General features: G+C 48.9%; 1 protein-coding gene across 4 annotated transcripts in view; it reads left to right on the top strand.

Annotated features, from left to right (window-relative positions):
- Window positions 1-18,938, top strand: part of CUNH17orf67 (chromosome unknown C17orf67 homolog) — a 34,131-nt gene extending 15,193 nt beyond the window's left edge. For 2 of the 4 annotated variants that reach the window (XR_008418581.1, XM_053892321.1), the window contains exons 4-5: window positions 17,039-17,176; window positions 18,770-18,938. Coding sequence is in view for 3 of the 4 variants with exons in the window: in XM_053892321.1 (XP_053748296.1) it covers window positions 17,039-17,155 (117 nt within the window). In the remaining variant the exon portion in view is untranslated. The remainder of the gene's footprint in view (window positions 1-17,038; window positions 17,177-18,769) is intronic. The other 2 variants (XM_019415685.2, XM_053892322.1) reach the window with 1 other exon arrangement.
- The last annotated feature ends 491 nt before the right edge of the window (window positions 18,939-19,429 follow it).

Below are 19,429 nucleotides of genomic sequence, written 5' to 3'. Positions count from 1 at the left end.
TAAAAATCTGGTGCCCGCTCCCAGAGGGGTGGCGTGGGGTGTGGGGTCTGGCCCGGGCCTTGGGTGGGTGTCAGAGCCCCCCAGGTGGTATCAGCGTGCAGCAGAAGCTGAGCCCTGCCGTGCCAGGCCTTGCGGGCCACACGTGATGCTACGTGTAATACCAGCTCCTGGGGTCCGGTCGGGAACACAAAAGCTAACAGCGCGAGGCATGTAGGAACCAACCGAAGGTTGAACTGAGTGGTATGGAGAGAGTCAATGCGCTAGTTTAGATTCAGTTCAGACAGAGGGAGGGAGAGGGTCACGTGGAACATGCAGAGAGCGCTCCTCGCCGGCCGAGACGTGCACTTAATTATATTTCACATTGACTGGGCCTCACCAAGTGCCGGGCACTATGGACGTAAAATAAACTAGACGTTCTTCCTTTGTTCCATTGGGTGGAGACAGGTAGAGCCAGAGCCTTCCAGCTGGATTCAAGTTCTCTAATGAGGTTGAGAAAAGAGGGTCTCTCGCCCTAACTGGAAGGAGGGAGGGGGCTAGGAAGGCTTCCCAGAGGAGGTGTCCACCGGGCTGAGGCTTGAAGATGAAGAGTTTTCAGGCAGCGGAAGGGGTGGAGGTGAGGTGGGGAAAATATTCCACCCAGTACGATTTCAGTCCGTATTCTGCCACTGACTAGTCCTGGACTTTGGGCTTTGGATTTAGGAGAAAACCGCGTCCTTTTTCTGGACCTCAGTTTTCTCTAAAAGTGCAGAGAATTTGCAGAGTAGCTGGCTAAAAGGTTTACTCCGGGGCTCATCTTTTAGGGTTCTGGATAGAGCTTCGGGGACGATGCGGGTTTCCTGCTGCCAGTCTACAGCTCGGAGGAAAAGCGTGGGCAGCAGGACGCGGCCCCAGGCGAGAGCCGGAGGGTTTACGTAGAGGCCCCCAGAGGCTTTCTCGGAAACGCCAGGGCCTCCTCCCTTCAAGCTGGCCCTGCTGCTGCACCTGAAATCCTGGACTTCTGTCTGGCCTCTCCCCCACCTTGGGTGTCGTGGCTGCCTTCTCCCTTTCGTGGGTTTGTTGAGAGCGTAGTGGGTGACCGGCCAGTCACCGGCTGTGGAAGAGGAGCCATTTGCTCATTTTAGGCGAGCGGCTGGCGTCACAGTGACCCTGGTCCTGCATCGCCGTTGAATGTGAGCACTGGACTCGGTGACCCCGTATGACTGTGTGTGTGAGGTTGTGTAGGTATCACATTGTCAGCAGGCCACGAGGAGGCTACGAGGCGGGACCTCTGCCGCAGGGGAGGTGGGGGCTGCTGGGCGGAACTGCCCCACAGGCTCACGTCCGCGTGGGAACCAAGGGGTTAAGTTGCCCTGATCTGTGGGGAACCACACTTTCCTGCTCCTTATCTTTTGCCAAGACCACCTGCTGCCTCTCTTGTTTCTCTGTGCAAACCATCTGCTCAGACGTCCCTTTGCTGGGGAGAAGGGCAGGCGGGAGCATTGTCCTGTGTTTTCAGGATTGGAAATGTCATGTGTGTTGTGTATGTGAGACTGTGTGTGTATGTGTAAGGGTGTGTATTGTGTATGTGAGGATATATTGTGTATGCGAGGGTGTGTGTGTGAGGAGGTGTTGTGTATATAAGGATGTGTATACATGTGAGAGTGTGTGTGTCTGTGTGTGTATGCATGAGGGCGTGTGAGTATGGAAAGTATGTGTGTATGTGAGTGTGTGTATGTGTGTGTGAGGGTGTGTGTGTGAGAGTGTATGTACATGAGGATGTGTATGTACATGTGAGGGTGTGTGTATGTATGGGTGTGTGTACGACTGTGTGTGTGAGGTTGTGTATATCTATGTGAGCGTGTGTGTATGTGTGTATGGGTGTGTGTATGTGTGAGGGTGTGTGCATGTATGTTTTGAAAAAGACCTTGCAGAATAATTTTTCAGAAGGTCTGGATTCCAATTCCCTCTCTTCCACTTTTGACCTTGACTTGAGTACCTGAAACATATGAAAGAACGGCAATGGCAAGAGAAGGTCCTCTGGGGCCAGGTTGGAAGGCCACGGCTGACAGCAGCAGAGTTGACTTCCGTTCTGTAGTCAGGAGGAGCCAGCTGGGATTTTAAGCAGGGGAGCGAGGAGATCGGAGCCAGGTGACAGGAGCCATGCAGAGGTCCGGGAAACAGCCTCTTCAACGCTGCCCTTCAGATGCCACTCTACATGGGTAATGGGAAATAACATTTTTGGACAGGTTGTCACTCCTCCTTGCCATGGTACTCAGGAGACAGACAGGTGGACGGGGACGAATGAGCAGAGGGAGTGATTTCTGGGGAATGGGTGTGCCCTTGGGACCTGAGCCTTGACTCATGTGCTCACCTCTAACTCAAAATCACCAAGAGATGACTGGTTGGGTTATTTTATCTCGCTTCTCCCCTCTGAGGGACTGTCCAAAAGAAAACCGGTTCAGAGAGAGGAGAGGCCAGTGATGGGAGTGAACCATTGGAGTTTTCGGGAGGTATTTGGAATTCAAAATGCAAATGAGTATGAAGATTTGCAGCAGTTCATGAGTATTTACTAAGCGATGTTTATAATCTTGATGTGTGGCTCAAGTATTGGCAGATGTTGGCTTTCTCAAAAATAGAGGCTTTTTGGAGACAGGTTCAGACAAGCTGTGCCCCGCGCGTCCAGGGGGAGGGACTGTTCTGACCCTATGAATCCTGCCGGTGCACTGCAAGGACTGTTCTCTGACTGTGTGGCGGGGAGAACACGGTGCTATTGGAAAGGTCACTTGTGTGGCCTCGGGTTGCGGGGAGGACTGGTGTCCACCCCAGAGACGTGTAAGCATCCTGTTGGATACTGGCTAGAAGCAGGTAAAACGCCAGTGGGGATGGAGACAGAGGAGCATGGCTCTGGGGAAGAAAACAGGAGGGATGTTGGATGTATGGAGGCTGCGGGGCAGGCAGGGTGGGGGATGTGAAGAGGGGTCCGAGAGAGGGAGAAGCAGGTGGGAAGGTGGGGCCTCTGGAGGGCACACCACTGAGAAATTCCTTGTGGTAGCAAATAGCAGATACTTTTATTTTACAGCAGCGCCTGGCGTAAAACAATTTGCCATTGTTTTCTGCTCTCTGCGCCGTCGTTGCCCAGACCTTAGGAGCAAGTCTGCTAACCCAGTGACGTTGTGTTAGTGGTTCTTCGTGGGGAATGGCAGGCAGGTGGGTGATGTGTTGTGTGGTTGACAAAGGAGGGTGGTAATCGCTCGAATCTAGAAGCTGCCGTGGTGGCGAAACAGGCCATGAGACTGACTCGGGAGAAACACGGCCCCCGAATCTTCAGGGATTTGGGGGAGTGGATTCTAGACCTCACGGGAATAAGATGGGCACTTCCAGAAGCTTGGGGACAGCCCGTCTGGATTGGGTTTCCGCCGAATCACTTTGGAGTCTGCCTTAGGACTAACTACTTCTGTTGGTCAAGACATCCTGTCAGAAAAGCCCTGGTATAATGAAGCCTCAGGACCTTGATGGAGGAAAAAAAAATCTGCCTGGGCAGAACTTGATGCTGGGAAAGAAGGTCCGGGTTTATGTCTAAAGGGAAGATAGTGGCAACAATATTCTGAGCTCTCCTTGACTATTTCTCAGTCACGCTTGTGCTTACATTAATTTTCAGGGTTTGGGTCTGTGCCCTTGCTACTCAGAAGGTGGTCCCCAGCCCTGGCCGCCGCCGGCCTCAGGCGCCCCCTCGCACCACCAGTCTGCATCTCCTTCCGCCAGCCCTGGGGGTCCCCTGCCTGCTTTGGCTTGAGAGGACTGACTTCCGGTCCTGGAGGGCTAACTGCAAGGGAGGCTCTTGGCCTCTGTTCCTGGTGTCCTGGGGACCAGGAGCCCGCCCACGTTTGTTTCACGTGACACAGCTGATCTCTCTCCCTTCCTTCCGGGCACCCTGCTCATTGGGGTTCCAGTCTTCCAGGACCCTTGCCCTCAGCCTCTCGTCCCCCTTTTTGGTTTCTGTGACTCAATGTGATTTGGTGAATCCTTAGTCCTTTAAATGCCAGAGTGTCCCAGGGCCTGCCTTCCTGCTTCGTCCAGTCCTGTGAGTTTAAACTTCTTTTTTTTTAATGGCCTTTATTTTTTCCTGGTTTGTTTGTTTACTTTTAATATAATTTATTGTCAAATAAACTTTTTAAAAAATGTTTATTTTTGAGAGAGAATGACAGAGCGTGAGCGGGGGAGGGGCAGAGAGAGAGGGAGACACAGAATCCGAAGCAGGCTCCGGGCTCTGAGCTGTCAGTACAGAGCCCGATATGGGGCTTGAGCTCACAAACTGCGAGATCATGACCTGAGCCGAAGTCGGACACTTAACTGACTGAGCCAGCAGGTGTCCCAGTCCAGTGAGTTTAAATATCACATCTATGGTGATGGCTGCACATGGCCTCACCCGGAGGAGCTCCAGACTCATTTCCGTGACTGTCCACGTGACTGGCAACATTTCACAGGCAGCTCAGACCCAGCAGTCTTAGGTGGGATTCCTGACTGCACCGTCACACGGGCAAATGGTGCCACCTCCTAGTTGTGTGGGCCCCACATCCAGACTCTGGCCACTCCTTCCCCTCCATGGCTGCCAGTGGAGCCCCGAGAGGAGACTGGGCAATCCTCTCTAACCCGCCTCCCTGCTTCCTCTCTGCACCCCTCTGCGTCTGTTCTCAACAGGGCAGCAAGAGTCCGATGTTAAAACCGGGGTGTGGGGCACCTGGGTGGCTCAGTTGGTTAAGCGTCCGACTTCGGCTCAGGTCACGATCTCGCAGTCCGTGAGTTCGAGCCCCGCGTCGGGCTCTGGGCTGATGGCCCAGAGCCTGGAGCCTGCTTCTGATTCTGTGTCTCCCTCTCTCTCTGCCCCTCCCTCGTTCATGCTCTGTCTCTCTCTGTCTCAAAAATAAATAAACTTAAAAAAAATTAAAAAAACAACAACAACAACAACAAAAAAACCGGGGTGCCTGTGGGGCTCAGTCAGTTAAGCAGGTCATGATCTCATGGTTCGTGAGTTTGAGTCCCGCCTCAGGTGAGCCCCACTTCTCTCTCTCCCTCTCTCTCTGCCCCTTGCTCACTTGTGCTCTCTCTCTCTCAAAAAAAAAAAAAAAAAAAAAAAAAGAAACCAGTTCTTGTCCCTCCCCTGCTCAAAACTTTCCAATGACTCCCTGCCTTGTGCTCAGGAAAATCCACAGTCCTACAGTGGCCTCCAAGACCCTAGTCTGTCAGCCCCCTCCCCTGTCCCCACCTCCATTCCCCTCTGCACGCTGGCCTCCTCACTGTGCCCTAAATATATCAGGCTCACCTGTCCCCTCACTGCTGAAGTAACACTGTGTGGGAAGCAGGGCTTGGTTGATTCTGCAACTTGCTTTTTTTTTTTTTTCACTCAACGATACATTTTGTTCTTGCTCATTTTTACCTGAAGCACAGTATAAATGTATTATGCTGTGGTGTCTCCCTCTACTCCCCAATTCATGTGTCGATGTCCTAACCCCCAGTGTGATGGGATTCGGCTCCAGAGAGCTCCCTAGCCCTCTCTGCCAAGTGAAGATACAGGGAGAAATGTGTGACCCCAAAGGCCCCCCACCCCCGGCCCTGCTCGTGCCTTAACCTTGGACTTTGAGCCTCCAAACTGTGAGAGGCAAATTTCTGTGCTTTATAAGCTACCCGGTCTGTAGTGTTTCGTTAGAGCAGCCTGAATGGACTGCTGAAATATGGACATATTTCAGCTTACTTGTTTAGCCATTCCCAGGACAATGGACATTATTAGTTATTTCCAGTATGTGATGAAAATCCTTATATGCGTGTGTTTTGCTGAATTCAATGATAAGAAATGGAATTGCTGAGTCGGAAGGTTTATGCACTTTTAACTGAATTAAATACGGCCAAATTGCCTAATCAACTGTACCAATTCCCACTAGCGGTATGCGTAAGGATCCTTGGGTCCCTACACTTTCAAAATGGAAAGAAATTTTTAATGTTTATTTGTTTATTTTTGAGAAAGAGAGAGAGACAGAGAGAGTGAGTGGGGAGGGGCAGAGAGAGAGGGAGACACAGAATCCGAAGCAGGCTCCAGGCTGCATGCTATCAGCACAGAGCTCCATGTGGGGCTTGAACTCACAAACTGTGAGACCATGACTTGAGCTGAAGTCGGACACCTAACCGACTGAGCCACCCAGGTGCCCCTGGAAAGAAAGAAAGTTTTAAAAGAAACCTCACTTATCTACTCTTCTATCTGTACTTATGTGTGGAGACATGTTCCCAAATAATGGCAGTATTTTCTCAGTGATAAGATTTGGGACAAATTTTTACTTTCACCTTTTATACCTTTTGGTATTCCTCAGTGTCTCCATTTCCTATGGCTGCCATAACAAAGTACCACAAATGGGGTGGCTTCTCACAGCAGACATCGATCCTCTCACTGATCTAGAGACTGGAAGTTCGAAGTAAAATGTTGGGATGGTTGGTTCCTTCTAGGGGGCTCTGAGGGAGAATCCGTTCTGTGCTTCTGTCCCTGCTTCTGATGGTTGCTTCAGTCTTTGGTGTTTTTTGACCTGTCTCTGCGTCCATGATCACATGGCCTTGTGTCCTGTGTGTCCCTGTGTTCAAATTGCACTAATCTCATAAGTACACCAGTCATTGGACTTAGGACCCACCTTAATCCAGTATGATCTCATCTTTGCATGGTTACATCTGCAAAGACCCTATTTCCAAAGAAGGTCACATGTGCAGGTTCCAGATGAACATAAAATTTGGGGGGGGGGGGGACACCACTCAGTCCAGTACACTCAGTTTTCTATTTTCTTAAATGTTTATTTATTTTATTAAAAATTTCTTTAATGTGTATTTATTTTTGAGAGATGAAGAGAGACAGAGCATGAGTGGGGGAGGGGCAGAGAGAGGGAGACACAGAATCCCAAGCAAGCTCCAGGCTCTGAGCTGTCCACACAGAGCCTGATGTGGGGATTGAACCCACAAACCGCGAGATCATGACTTGAGCTGAAGTGGGATGCTTAACTGACTGAGGCACCCAAGTGCCCCTGTTTATATATTTATTTTGAGAGAAGGAGAGAGAGAGAGGGACAGAGACAGAGAGAGCATGAGCAGGGGAGGGGCAGAGAGAGAGAGAGAGAGAGAGAGAGAGAGAGAGAGAATCCCAAGCAGGCTCCCTGATGGGCTCTTAGTCCCACAACTGTGAGACCATGACCTGAGCTGAAACCAAGAGTTGGACGCTCAACCAACTGAGCCATCCAGGAGCCTCACAGTTTTCGATTTTCAATAAACATATGTATAAGTCTTACAAAAACAACACAGGAGAGGGGCGGTGGTGCTCCAGGGAACTTTATAGTTGATGTTTGAATTTTAAACAACAATGCGTTCGTGTAATACTTGTGTAATTACAGATAAAAATTTAAGACATTCATATTTATTATAGAAACATTGGAAACCAAGAAAGAGTCCAAAGAAGAAAATCAGGTTTCCTCTCCCCAAAGACAGCATTGCCATTTTTTGATGTTTTGCTTTCTAGTCTCCATGTGTATATTTTAAAATAAGTGTGCTCATATTTGATCTATAGTTTTGTATCCTGGTTTTTCTTTTAATATGATAACATATGCATTTCCCATATTGTTATAAACTCTTTATAACAATAATGATACCGAATTACTCTCTTTGTTAGATAGTTGTATCATTTCCACTGTTTTTGTTACTAACAACACTCTGAACATTTTTGTTATTAAAGTGCTTTTATTTTTTGTTTTATTTTGTTATTTATTTATTTATTCTTAATAACTTATTTATGTTTTAATTAGCTAGCATAATAGTGCAAGTTAGTTAGTGTATAGTGCAACAATGATTTCAGGAGTAGATTCCTTAGTGCTCCTTACCCATTTAGCCCATCCCCCCTCCCAGAACCCCTCCAGTAACCCTGTTTGTTCTCCATATTTAACAGTCTCTGATGTTTTGGCCCCCTCCCTGTTTTTATATTATTTTTGCTTCCCTTCCCTTACGTTCATGTTTTGTATCTTCAAGTCCTCCTATGAGTGAAGTTATATGATATTTGTCTTTCTCTAATTTCGCTTAGCATAATACCCTCTAGTTCCATCCACGTAGTTGCAAATGGCAAGATTTCATTCTTTTTGATTGCCGGGTAATACTCCATTGTGTATATATACCACATCTTCTTTATCCATTCATCCGTCGATGGACATTTGGGCTCTTTCCATACTTTGGCTATTGTCAATAGTGCTGCTATAAACATGGGGGTGCATGTGTCCCTTCGAAACAGCACATCTGTATCCCTTGGATAGATGCCTAGTAGTGCAATTGCTGGGTCATAGGGTAGTTCTATTTGTAGTTTTTTGAGGAACCTCCATACTGTTTTCCAGAGTGGCTGCACCAGCTTGCATTCCCACCAACAATGCAAAAGAGATCCTCTTTCTCCGCATCCTCACCAACATCTGTTGTTGCCTGAGTTGTTCATGTTAGCCATTCTGACAGGTGTGAGGTGGTATCTCATTGTGGTTTTGATTTGTATTCCCCTGATGATGAGTGATATGGAGCATTTTTTCATGTGTCAGTTGGCCATCTGGATGTCTTCCTTGGAGAAGTGTCTATTCATGTCTGTTGCCTACTCACTGGATTATTTGTTTTTTGGGTATTGAGTTTGATAAATTCTTTATAGACTTTGGATACTTCAAAGTGCTTTTAATATTTTGGACTATTTACTAAGGAGAGATTCTCAGAGAGTAAATTACCAAATCCAAGGATATGAGTTTTTTTTAATGTTTATTTATTTTTGAGAGAGAGAGAGAGAGAGACAAAGCACGAGCGGGGGAGGGGTGGCAGATAGGGAGACACAGAATCTGAAGCAGGCTCCAGGCTCGTGCTGTCAGCACAGAGCCTGACACGGGGCTCGAACTCATGGACTGCGAGATCATGACCTGAGCCAAAGTCGGATGCTCAACTAACTGAGCCACCCAGGTACCCCAGGATATGAATATTTTTAAAGCTTTTAGTGTATATTATCGAATTGCTTTCCAAAAGGCCTTTCTTTCTTTTTCTTTCTTTCTTTCTTTCTTTCTTTCTTTCTTTCTTTCTTTCTCTTTCTCTTTCTTTCTTTCTTTCTTTCTTTCTTTCTTTCTTTCTTTCTCTTTCTTCCTTTCTTTCTTTCTTTCTTTCTTTCTTTCTTTCTTTCTTTCTTTCTTTCTTTCTTTCTCATTTGTAAGAGACTCACCTTAAATGATGCCTTTTTGGGGATGCCTCCCTGATGTCCCTACCCTCCTACCATGAATGAGAGCATCCCTTTGCATAAAACTCACAGCACAAGTTAGCTACTTTTGACTTTTATTTTTTTAATCTGTATCTCCTACTAGACTGTTCTATACTGCTTGAGCAGATGGACTCTTTGTTGCACATCTGGGTCCCCAGCACCAAGGACAGTATTTGACATTTGCTAGATGCTTATTATACTTATTCCCATTCCTGTTTCTTTCTTTCTTTCCTTCTTTCTTTCTTTTCCTTCCTTCCTTCCTTCCTTCCTTCCTTCCTTCCTTCCTTCCTTCCTCCCTTCCTCCCTTCCTTCCTTCCTCCCTCCCTCCCTCCCTCCTTTTCTCTTCCTTCCTTCCTTCCTTCCTTCCTTCCTTCCTTCCTTCCTTTCCTACCCCCATCCCTCCCTTCTCTCCCTCCCTCCCTCCTTCCCTTCCTTCCTTCCTTCTTTCTCTTCAGGGAGAAATTTTGTAGGTAGGCCATAACTCTACCCTATAACCAGGAGGTTATTTCAAAGAAATCTTTTCTATGGCCTCACTTAAATTCATTAAATTTCTCCTAATCATCCCAAAATTTAGGGAAGAAATTATCTGCCAACTGCTGGGGTAAGTCATGGAAATTCTTTAGAAAGATGACATCTGAGCTAAAATGATGTCTTTTGTGAGTGCATTGGTAAGTGCTCATGTGCCCTGGGAATATGCTTTCCATTTTGGCCTGTGTTGCTTTAAGGAATGTTCTTGTTGGTCAAGTATAAATCATATTAGCTTTATTGTAAGTAAGTCTTTTAAAAATATGCTTTCGTGTTTAGCCCCTTGATAAATATATGTAGTAAGTACTACTCTTTTGTCCCCCATGATCTCAAAGGCCAGGTTGAAGTGACTGTGATGTAAATTGCACACGTCACCAATCTGCCTTGTGTTAGGCCTAAACCTTCTGGTGTCCCCAGGTAGTTAAGTTCTGGGCTACCTTTCTGCCTATGTGCTTACCTTGCTCCTACTTGTGAGCAAGATAATTCATCCAATGTTGATGGGCTCTTAATTTCATGCAAATGTCAGAGGAAGGATTTTTCCTTCTTGGAACAAGTTCCTGCCTTGATAGATTAACTGTCCACTTTATGTTTCTCAGCTTAGATCAGGGCCCAGTGGGTATTTAATTTCATTATCACACCTCCAGTGCCATAATAAAGGATCACTTCCAATTTCTGCTCTAATTACTGAGAAATTATTTGCTTAAATCATAACAGTTGGCATTGGACGTGGAATGCAGATATTAGTTTCTCTGTTGCTTTTAATTTTTTTTTCCCCTTAAAAGAAAGGAATCTAAAAAAATTAAAACTTATTTTCCATCTATCCCTTCTTTCTCGATCCAGGAACATTTGAGTTTATCATTAATGCCGGGTCATTACCAACTCTGCCAATGCAATTGTTGAATTTGTGGTTTTCAGCAGATTTGCAGCTTGGCTTTTCATCTTTGACTAATGATTGCTTTTCGGCCTTTGTGGCATATCCATTTTCCTAACATTTTAAATAAATAGGGAAATGTCATGGAAACCAGCGCTCATTTCTTTCTCTCTCTATGTGTGTGTCTGTTTTGGTTGTTTTTCTTCAACGATGATTTCAGCTGCTATTTAGGAGTGTGAAATATAGATTACCCTCTGATGCTTTTTATGTACGTTTGGCCCGGGCCTTTATAATGAGTGGATCAACACAGATGTCTAGGAAACTTCCAAGGAGGATTTCGAAAGGTTACGGAAAAAGAGCAGTCATTTCATTTATTTGTTTGTACGTTTCTCCAGTGGTTTTTTATTGAGGTCCTACTATGTGCCAAGCGCCGAGCCATGTACTAGGTAGCCCTTGGTCCCTGCCATCAAAAAGCCAGTTGGAGGTTTGGCTGATTAGGACAGGGATTAAGTGGGCAAGGAGGCAAATGAGCATATAATGGTAAGAAGTGTACAAATGCTCTATACCAGCGGTCCCTGAGCGATCTCATCAGAAAAGTCGGTAAGTATGGAAGCTGTCAGGTTTTTCAAAATTCTCATTTCTCCTCGAAAGCTTGAAGTTTATCGCTTTAGTAACTAATACTGGCAGTTGTTTTCCTTGAAGTGACAGGCTCACTTCGTTCATTTTCAAGGAGACGCCTGCCAAACACAGCGAGTTCTGTCCTTGACATCAGCAATCACTCAAGGGTTCTTCTTTTTATTTATTTATTTTTATGTTTATTTTTGAGAGAGTGAGCACGAGTGGAGGAGGGGCAGAGAGCGAGGGGGACAGAGGATCCAAAGCAGGTTCCGTGCCGACAGCAGCGAGCCCGATACAGGGCTTGAACTCCCGAACCGTGAGATCGTGACCTGAGCTGAAGTCTGATGCTCAACCGACTAGGCCACCCAGGCGCCCCTCATAAGGGCTATTCTTTGAGGAGACTGTCGTACTTGGTCATGCGATAGAAGTGCTGTCTTCATGCTTCCCGTTGGGTCACTTTCTTCCGCTTCACGGGGTGGGAGGTGTTCTTCAGGGAAACTGGCATTTGAAGAACGTTCTGTATTTATTCATGGATTTTAACTGTGAGTGTGTGATGGTGAAAGATACGAGGACAGTGATAGTGGTTGTCACTGCCCTGACTCTGGTTAAGGCACCTGTTTTACCCGCCAGTGCACACAATGAAAAGGCCAGTAATGTCTTGGGATTATTCTAAAGAGAGTTCTGACCTCGTGGACCCCCGAGGGGAGCACAGACCAGAGCTACTTTCGTCTTTCACTCAACCGGCACTTATTGACAGGCTCCTGTGGACCAGTTCCTGGGAGAGAGGCTCCCCCCACAACCTCAAGTCAGGCTCAGATCTTTCTTATTTAAGAGTATCCGCAAGGAATCAGGCAGAGCTTGATGAAGAGACTTTTTGCAAAGGCATGGCAGCATTCAGGTCACCCAGCAAGGGATGATGATAAAGGATCCAGGGCTAACAGCCCCTGGGCTTGATGGGGAAAGGCAGGTTCCTGGAACAGGAGAGGGCAGCCCCCTAGGAGCAGTGGCCTTCAGGAGACAATGCAGCCAGCCGACCCGACCCGCTGGAACTCCTCCGGAGGCACCATGGGAGGACACACCGTGGCCTCTCTCACCCCTACCTCTAATCCCCTGCTGGCATCTCTATGTCAAACCCACCGGGAAGCCCCAGGTCAAGGGAGTCTGGTTGCACTTTTAGGCCAGCCTCTTACTGCACAGGCCCAGGTGAAGGAGGGGAGGAATGGATTCAGACGGGCAGAGGGAGACTACGTATGTGGTACAGAACTTGTGTCATCTCATTGAATCCTGGCAACCCAGGGAAGTAAGTGCTAGCAGCATCCCCGTCTTGCAGATGGACGCATCACTTGACCGGAGAGGTCAAGTGATATCGGCAGGGTGTGGATTTGAGCAGACCCCCAGCCAGGCTCACACCTGGACCTCTTTGCCTCTCTCCCACACCGTCTGGCACACAGGCAAGGAGACGGCAACATGGGCTTTCTTCGGTGAGCTGCTCACACTGAACGGTAGAGTAAGGGTCATTGTGTGCCGGGAAGACTCTGCTCTTTATTTACAAGACCCCACATTGCCTTCCTTTCCCCCCAATTCTTCTTCTTCCGCCCAAAGACTCCCCAGACAGGCAAATTATAAAGATATACGATGATTGTCTCCTCGGCATTGCATTTGGCCACATACTTGTTTACTAAATAAAATATATTTTTTTCTCTTTAAGCTAGCTAAAGAAAATATTCTTGAGTAGGGTTAGTTCTTAAAGCAATAAACAGAAAACATGAGCAAATAATAAAATCAAAGAATGACAGCATGTCAGGGCTGGAAAGGACCTTGGGCTGTGTCCTCATTTATTCCAGGCAATCTTTGGAGCACACGCCCCAAACTGCCCCAAACACAGGATTCAGCCCCAACCCACAGACGGGTCCTGCTGCTGGGGATTCACCGTACACACAGTGGGGTCCTGCCGGAGCCTCTCACCATCCGCCCCCTCTCTGGCCGCCCCACAGACCCCCTGCCTGGGACGAGTCAGATGAGAACTTTGATAAAACAAATTCAAGCTGCATGGTTCCTGTGGGAAAGAAAATTCAGGAAAATTAGGCGCTTTATAATTCATGCCTTTGCACAGTCATTATTTTTTTTTTAGGGGCACCTGGCTGACTCAGTCGGTTAAACGTCCGACTTCAGCTCAGGTCATGATCTCATGGGTCATGAGTTCGAGCCCTGCGTCAGGCTCTGTGCTGACAGCTCAGAGCCTGGAGCCGGCTTTGGATCCTGTGTCTCCCGCTCTCTCTGCCCCTCCCCTGCTCATGCTCTGCCTCTCTCTCCTTCAAAAATGAATAAATGTTTAAAAAAATTTTTTAAAAATTTTTAGAGCTGTGTTTAATACGGGATGCAGACTTCGTAGAGGATTTCATAGAGACTGAAAAACTTAAAGTTCTAAACTGGATCATCTCTTAAAGCTTTATCGACACCATAGGAGGGTGTTCAGGATTTGGGATTTTTATGATATCGATACATACCAAAATAGTTTAATCTTGTACAGATATTACTGAATATGACTACTCCCTCCCGGGGTGAGATGCCACTTCTCTGATTATTTGCCTGCTTTGGGGTTATAAATTGTTTATGTGGATCTGTTTCATACGTTGTGATGGTTCACATCCCATCATTGCAGCACCCGGGCTTCATTCAGGGCAATGTCAACGGCATACATCCTCCAAGTTAAAAGTCATTCCCAATCTCCACCTACTCTCTTTTGAGGAGAAAACATCAAGTTCGTGTGTCCACCTGTGAGCCCGCCCACATGGCACCTCCACTAAAAAATGTGATGTGGGCCAATTAAGTCCTTACTCTCAGGGACAGAGGTCACTGCCCACCAGAGCGACCAGGGCTGTGCTGGGGGACATCCAGGGAGCGCTGGGGTCACAGGGAACCTGAGAAGGCTTCCTGGAGGAAGTAACATCTAAGCTGAGGCCTGCGAAGTCGGGTAGAAGTGTGATGGGAGAAAGAGAAGGCATGTGGGTGTTCTAGGCAGAGAGAATAGCGTAGGCTGAGAGAGCAGGGCCAGTGTGGCCCATCCAGGGAAAGCTCGGGGGGCAAGGGGTTGATGGTGAGGGGAGGTCAGAAGATAGGCAAGGCCAGATCACAGGGAGCCTCACAAACCACATTAAGTGATTAGAATTTTCTCCTGAGCCCCGTGGGAGCCATTCAAGTATTTTAAGCAAGGAAGCAACATGGGTAGATTTTTTTTTTTTTGAAATCACTTTTTCTGGGTAGTCTGGGTGGTGTTCAGCACCACTTCTCTGTTTGCACCAGGAGGTGGAGAGACGAGGTATGCGGGGAAGGAAGAGACTTTTGTCACCAAGGGAGGAGAAGTAACACTTTCCCTCTTAAGAAGCAACCTGCTGTTTTATCATTTTTCTGTTTTGTGTATCAATTACACGAGGTAATACGACGAGAAACAATGTGGGATAGGCCACAGCCTGACCTGGCTCTGTTGAGGACCGAGCTGTGTTGGGAAGAGACCACCCTGACCCTGGATGTGACCCTCAGGTGTATGAAGACCGAGCTTGAGCAGAGATCAACATGGCTGTGGTGACAGCCGTGGAGCCGGGCAGGAGACAGGGCCTCTCTCTGTCGTGAAGCGTGGGGAAATGGACTGAAAAACTTAAAGTTCTAAACTGGACCATCTCTTAAAGCTTTATTGACACCATAGGAGGGTGTTCAGGATTTGGGATTTTTATGATATCGATACATACCAAAATGTATGTACAGGGAGCTGCCCTCACCTGCCGGCTACAGTGATGCTATTCAGAGCTGCAGCCCAGCTCACCTGCTCCTCCTTCCCGGTGGGTGGTGCTGGTGAAGGCCTGAGGACAGCCGTGGCCCCTTTGGGCAGCATTTTGGACCAGTCACTGTCAGGCTGGAGCAGAGATGGTGGGGGCAGGTGAGACGTGGGGTGGAGGGAGGGGGGGGCAGGGTGAGGAGTGGAGGGGTGAGGAGGCTGTCATAGCCTGGGTGGGTGGCACTGAGGGCCCGACCCACAGACATGGCGGCAATGAAAGGGGAGCATCTGGGACCATCAGGAGTTGACTCGAAGTCCTCATGCCCCGCGTCACATGAGTTTGGGGGTGAGGGAGACGAGGAGGGTCCGCATTCTGGCTTGCGTTCCTGAGTAGATGGTTCCAGCGATGGACACGTCAGACGGTGAGCTGCTCTCTGCTATGAACACGTCCACGTGCAGGGCTGGCTGCATTTCATGGAAATGGGATCACACAGTATGTGGTTCTTCGTGACCGGCTTCTTTCGCTTAGCATCGTGTTTCCAAGGTTCATCCCTGTCGAGGCACGTGTCAGTACCTTATTCCTTTTTATGGCCAAATGATATTCCATCGTATGGAGGTACCACATTTCGTTTATCTGTTCATTAGTTGATGGATATTTGGGCTGTTTCCACTTTGTGGCTATGATGAGTGATGCCGCTCTGAACACCGTGTGCACAGTTAGTATTTCTGTTGGCATGTACCTAGGAGTGCAATCACCAGGTCACATGGTCGCTCTGTGTTCGACATTTTGAGGTTAAACTATGCTTAACATTTTGAAGACCCCTTTTTGGGTTGTAAAGTCTCTTTTGTTTGATAATAGTATAGCGACTTCAGCTTTCTTATAGTTATCCCTTGCCTTTTATGTATTTATTTTTCCCCTCACCTTTTAAAAAAGATGATCTTTTTAAATCACAAATGCACGCAGCCATAAATAATATTTTATTTAGCGATGCATGTTTTGAGACTTTAAAGCATGATGTTACGCTGTGAATGTTGTTCTTCTTGGATTTGTTCTTTCACTCAACATGCTATTTTTTTTTTAAGTTTATTTATTTATTTCGAGAGAGACAGAAGACAGCATGAGTGGGACAGGGTCAGAGAGAGAGGAGACAGAGAATCCCAAGCAGGCTCAGTGCAGAGCCTGATGTGGGGCTCAAACTCACGAAACTGTGAGATCATAACCTGAGCTGAAGCCAAGAGTCAGACACTTAACCCCAGGTGCCCCTCAACGCTATTTCTAAGACTCACTATGTCAGATGTAGCTGTAGTTAATTCATGTTCACTGCTGTATAATATTCCATGGGGGTGACCCTACCACAGTTTATGTATCCCCCCTCCTGTCAGGGCTGTTTGGCACAGTGCCAGTGTTTTGTCACTACAAGTTTATTGCTTCTGTGAACATTCTTACACGACTCCTGACACACGTTTCTCTTGTTCTCAGAGTGACCAGCAGCACCGGCATTGGCTGGAAACTTGCCCAAAATGTAATAAGTTCTGGAGCCCAAGCCCAGACTCGCTGAATCAGAAACTCCGGGGGTAGCACCCAGCAGTCTGAGTTTTGACAAAGCCTCCAGGTGCTTCTGATGCCTGCCAGCGTTTGAGGACCACTGCGTAGGGGCATCATTGAGGAGCGGGATTTCTGGATTGCAGGCCACTAATTGTTTTTCTGAGTGGTATTTCCATGCTACACCCCATTAGTGTGTGTGAATTCCCATAGACACACATCCTTTCAGCCCTAGGTTGTCAGATTTCTTTATTTTGCCCATCAGCTGGGCCCGTCTGACTGCTTTTCCCTGCGGACAGGCGCAGGCATGGCGGGTTCCCCGCTGGTCTGGCCTCCCAGCCTCCCTTAGCCTGGTCGCCCTGTCTCGGGAGCACGGCCGTGCCGTGCTGCACGAGCTCAGCTGTTGCTGAAAAGCCGCTCTGCCGTGTGGGTTTGTTTTGACAGGAGTACATGCATCATCTGCTCCGCCTGGAGCACCGGGCCGAGGAGCAGTTCCTGGAACACTGGCTGAACCCTCACTGCAAGCCCCACTGTGACAGGAACGTGGTCCATCCCGTGTGAGGGGCTCGGGACCAGCCTCTGGTACGTTCCTCCCCCCACCAGGCCTTCTGGTTTAGGGGGACGGCGGGGGATGGCACACGCATGGCTCAGAGGATTTCGAGAGCCGTCTGGTTAGCCGGGTGTGGGCTGGGGAAGTGGCAGGAGCCAGGCAGGGGTGAGAGGCGGCAGCCAGGTGGAGAGGGGCTCTGGGCACACACCAGGGAGCCTGACGCCTACTGACTCACCAAGAGATCCCAAACAGGGGAGGGCTGTGACCCTGTTTGCTGTCCAGAAAGGTCACACTGGAATGCAAATCTGGAGAAGTATGGCTTGTGGAGACTCGGGTCTTTGCAGGTGGGGTCAACAACCCTGGGCCTGACCAGTGACATCCATTACGACCATCACCACCGTCACCAGGACCAGCAACTTCTTTCCTTCCTTCCCCTAGCCTTCCGGCCTGGGGGTCTGCCCGGCCCATCCGTTCCGCCTCCCCCTTGCCCTGGGTTTGCTCTTTTAGGCCCCTGAACTGGACTGTCAGCACCTGCACAGTCCCCCGGGCACCTCTGCTCCCTCGCGAGGCGGCTTGCTTCTTTCCTCCCGGTCTCTCTCCTCCTTCCCAGATCCTATTAGATAAAGTAGCGAATCCCTTCAGAGGGTGAGCCTAGCGGCTGTAGTTGCTCCTCTGTAATTTTTACGGACAGAGCAGGACAGGATATAACTGGGTGGTTTATCATCGGTGGTCGGGAGAAATCTTCTGTCTTCATTGTTGTTGATTTGGTGCTACTGCGAGCCGACCGAGGAACACTCCCTCTAGAGTATCGCTCTTTGTAATTTGCAGAGTGCTCTCACATAAACTCTCCTCTTTGGTCCTCTTCGCACCTCTGTGCCATTTGAGGGCTTACGGTTTAACCTCATGTGATGGAGGAGCTAACTGGGCAGGATTACGCCCTAACTCGTGCTGGGCAGTGGTTGGGATGTCAGTCTTCTGGCGACACCACACCCCGCACCCTCCCTGTGGACTCCCCTGGAGTCCCTCCGAGGGACAGTCAGCAAACAGTGAGGGGAACATCTGGTTGAGGGGTAGGAGCTGGACTGACATCCCTCCAGAAAGGGAGGCACCTGTTACTGTTGTGGGAAGAGTGGTTTGTGGGCGAGCGTGCCCCGCGGCAGCTCCCTCCTCTGCCCCTGGGTGGGATGGGCCCTGCTGCTAAGCCCGCCCGGGTGTGGACCTCCGGCTCCCGCAAAACCCAGATTGCAGCGAGGCCTCATGGCAGGCAGCTCGCACTTACAGGGAAACAAGGAAGCGGCGGCCGGAGGGGCGGGGCGCACCAACTTGGAATGCGGAGTCAGGGAGCGCTCCGATCATGAAATCTGATCTCGGGAAAAAGTGTCCAATTTCCCTCTGTCTCCTCATCTGCAAAACGAGGGTAATAAGGGCTCCTCCCTCACGTGGTTGTTCTGAGCATTAGAAAAAAGTCAGCGCGTGGCAAACGGTGGCGGCCTGGCACACACGGGGGAAGTGCTCGGAAACGACAGCTTGCCGGCTGTTTCCCCCTCCTCCTCCTCCTCTTCCTCCCCTCTCCTTCTTTTTATCCACAGGATCCTCACACAGTTTATTCTCTCCTTCTTTTCCAGCAAACATTTTCACAAACACCCACCTGGCTACTGTCGAAACAGGACGAGGCTCCTTCTTTCATTTGTTTTTCAGTTGCGGAAATGGATGGGTTCAGACCTTGTGAGCTGTGGGCACAGCAGAGGTTGCTTTGGGGATTGATGGCAAATATATACACGCTGCTTCATTTTACTAACCTGTGTCAGTCACTAAAGCCAATAGCTTAACGTATAACGGGCGTCCCCCCCCCCGCCCCGCCCCCCCCCCCCCCCCCCCCCCCCGCCATGGTCTTCCTACAGGTTTGATTGGGTGGGCAGAAGGGGAAGCTTCCCTGGGGCTGATGAGCGGGCAGTTGGGGCAAGCTGCCCACCCTGACGACTCGAGGAAGTCTTGCACTGAGGAGTGAAGCTCACCGAGGGGGCGGTGGGGGGGACGGGCGCTGCCGAGCTGCTTGGTCATCTATTGCCCCCCCCCCCCGCCACCGCCCCGTCTGCTTTAATAAACGTTGGTGTTAAACCTGCTGTCTGCGGTGTCTCTTCTCTCCAAGAAGAAAAGCTGAGATGCCCTCCCCCCACCCCGTGTATCTTTGTGAATCCAGCATCAAAAGCTTACGGTTCTGTGAATACGTGGATGAAAATCCAAGCACCCAGCAGCTTTTCACGAGGGCCATCCCTTTTGGTAAA

The sequence above is a fragment of the Panthera pardus genome, unplaced genomic scaffold, assembly GCF_024362965.1.
Source record: "Panthera pardus isolate Hobbes unplaced genomic scaffold, ASM2436296v1 HiC_scaffold_3, whole genome shotgun sequence".
NCBI lineage: Eukaryota > Metazoa > Chordata > Mammalia > Carnivora > Felidae > Panthera > Panthera pardus.
The sequence above is the reverse complement of the archived record's forward strand: the minus strand, read 5'-3'. Positions and strand labels throughout refer to the sequence as shown.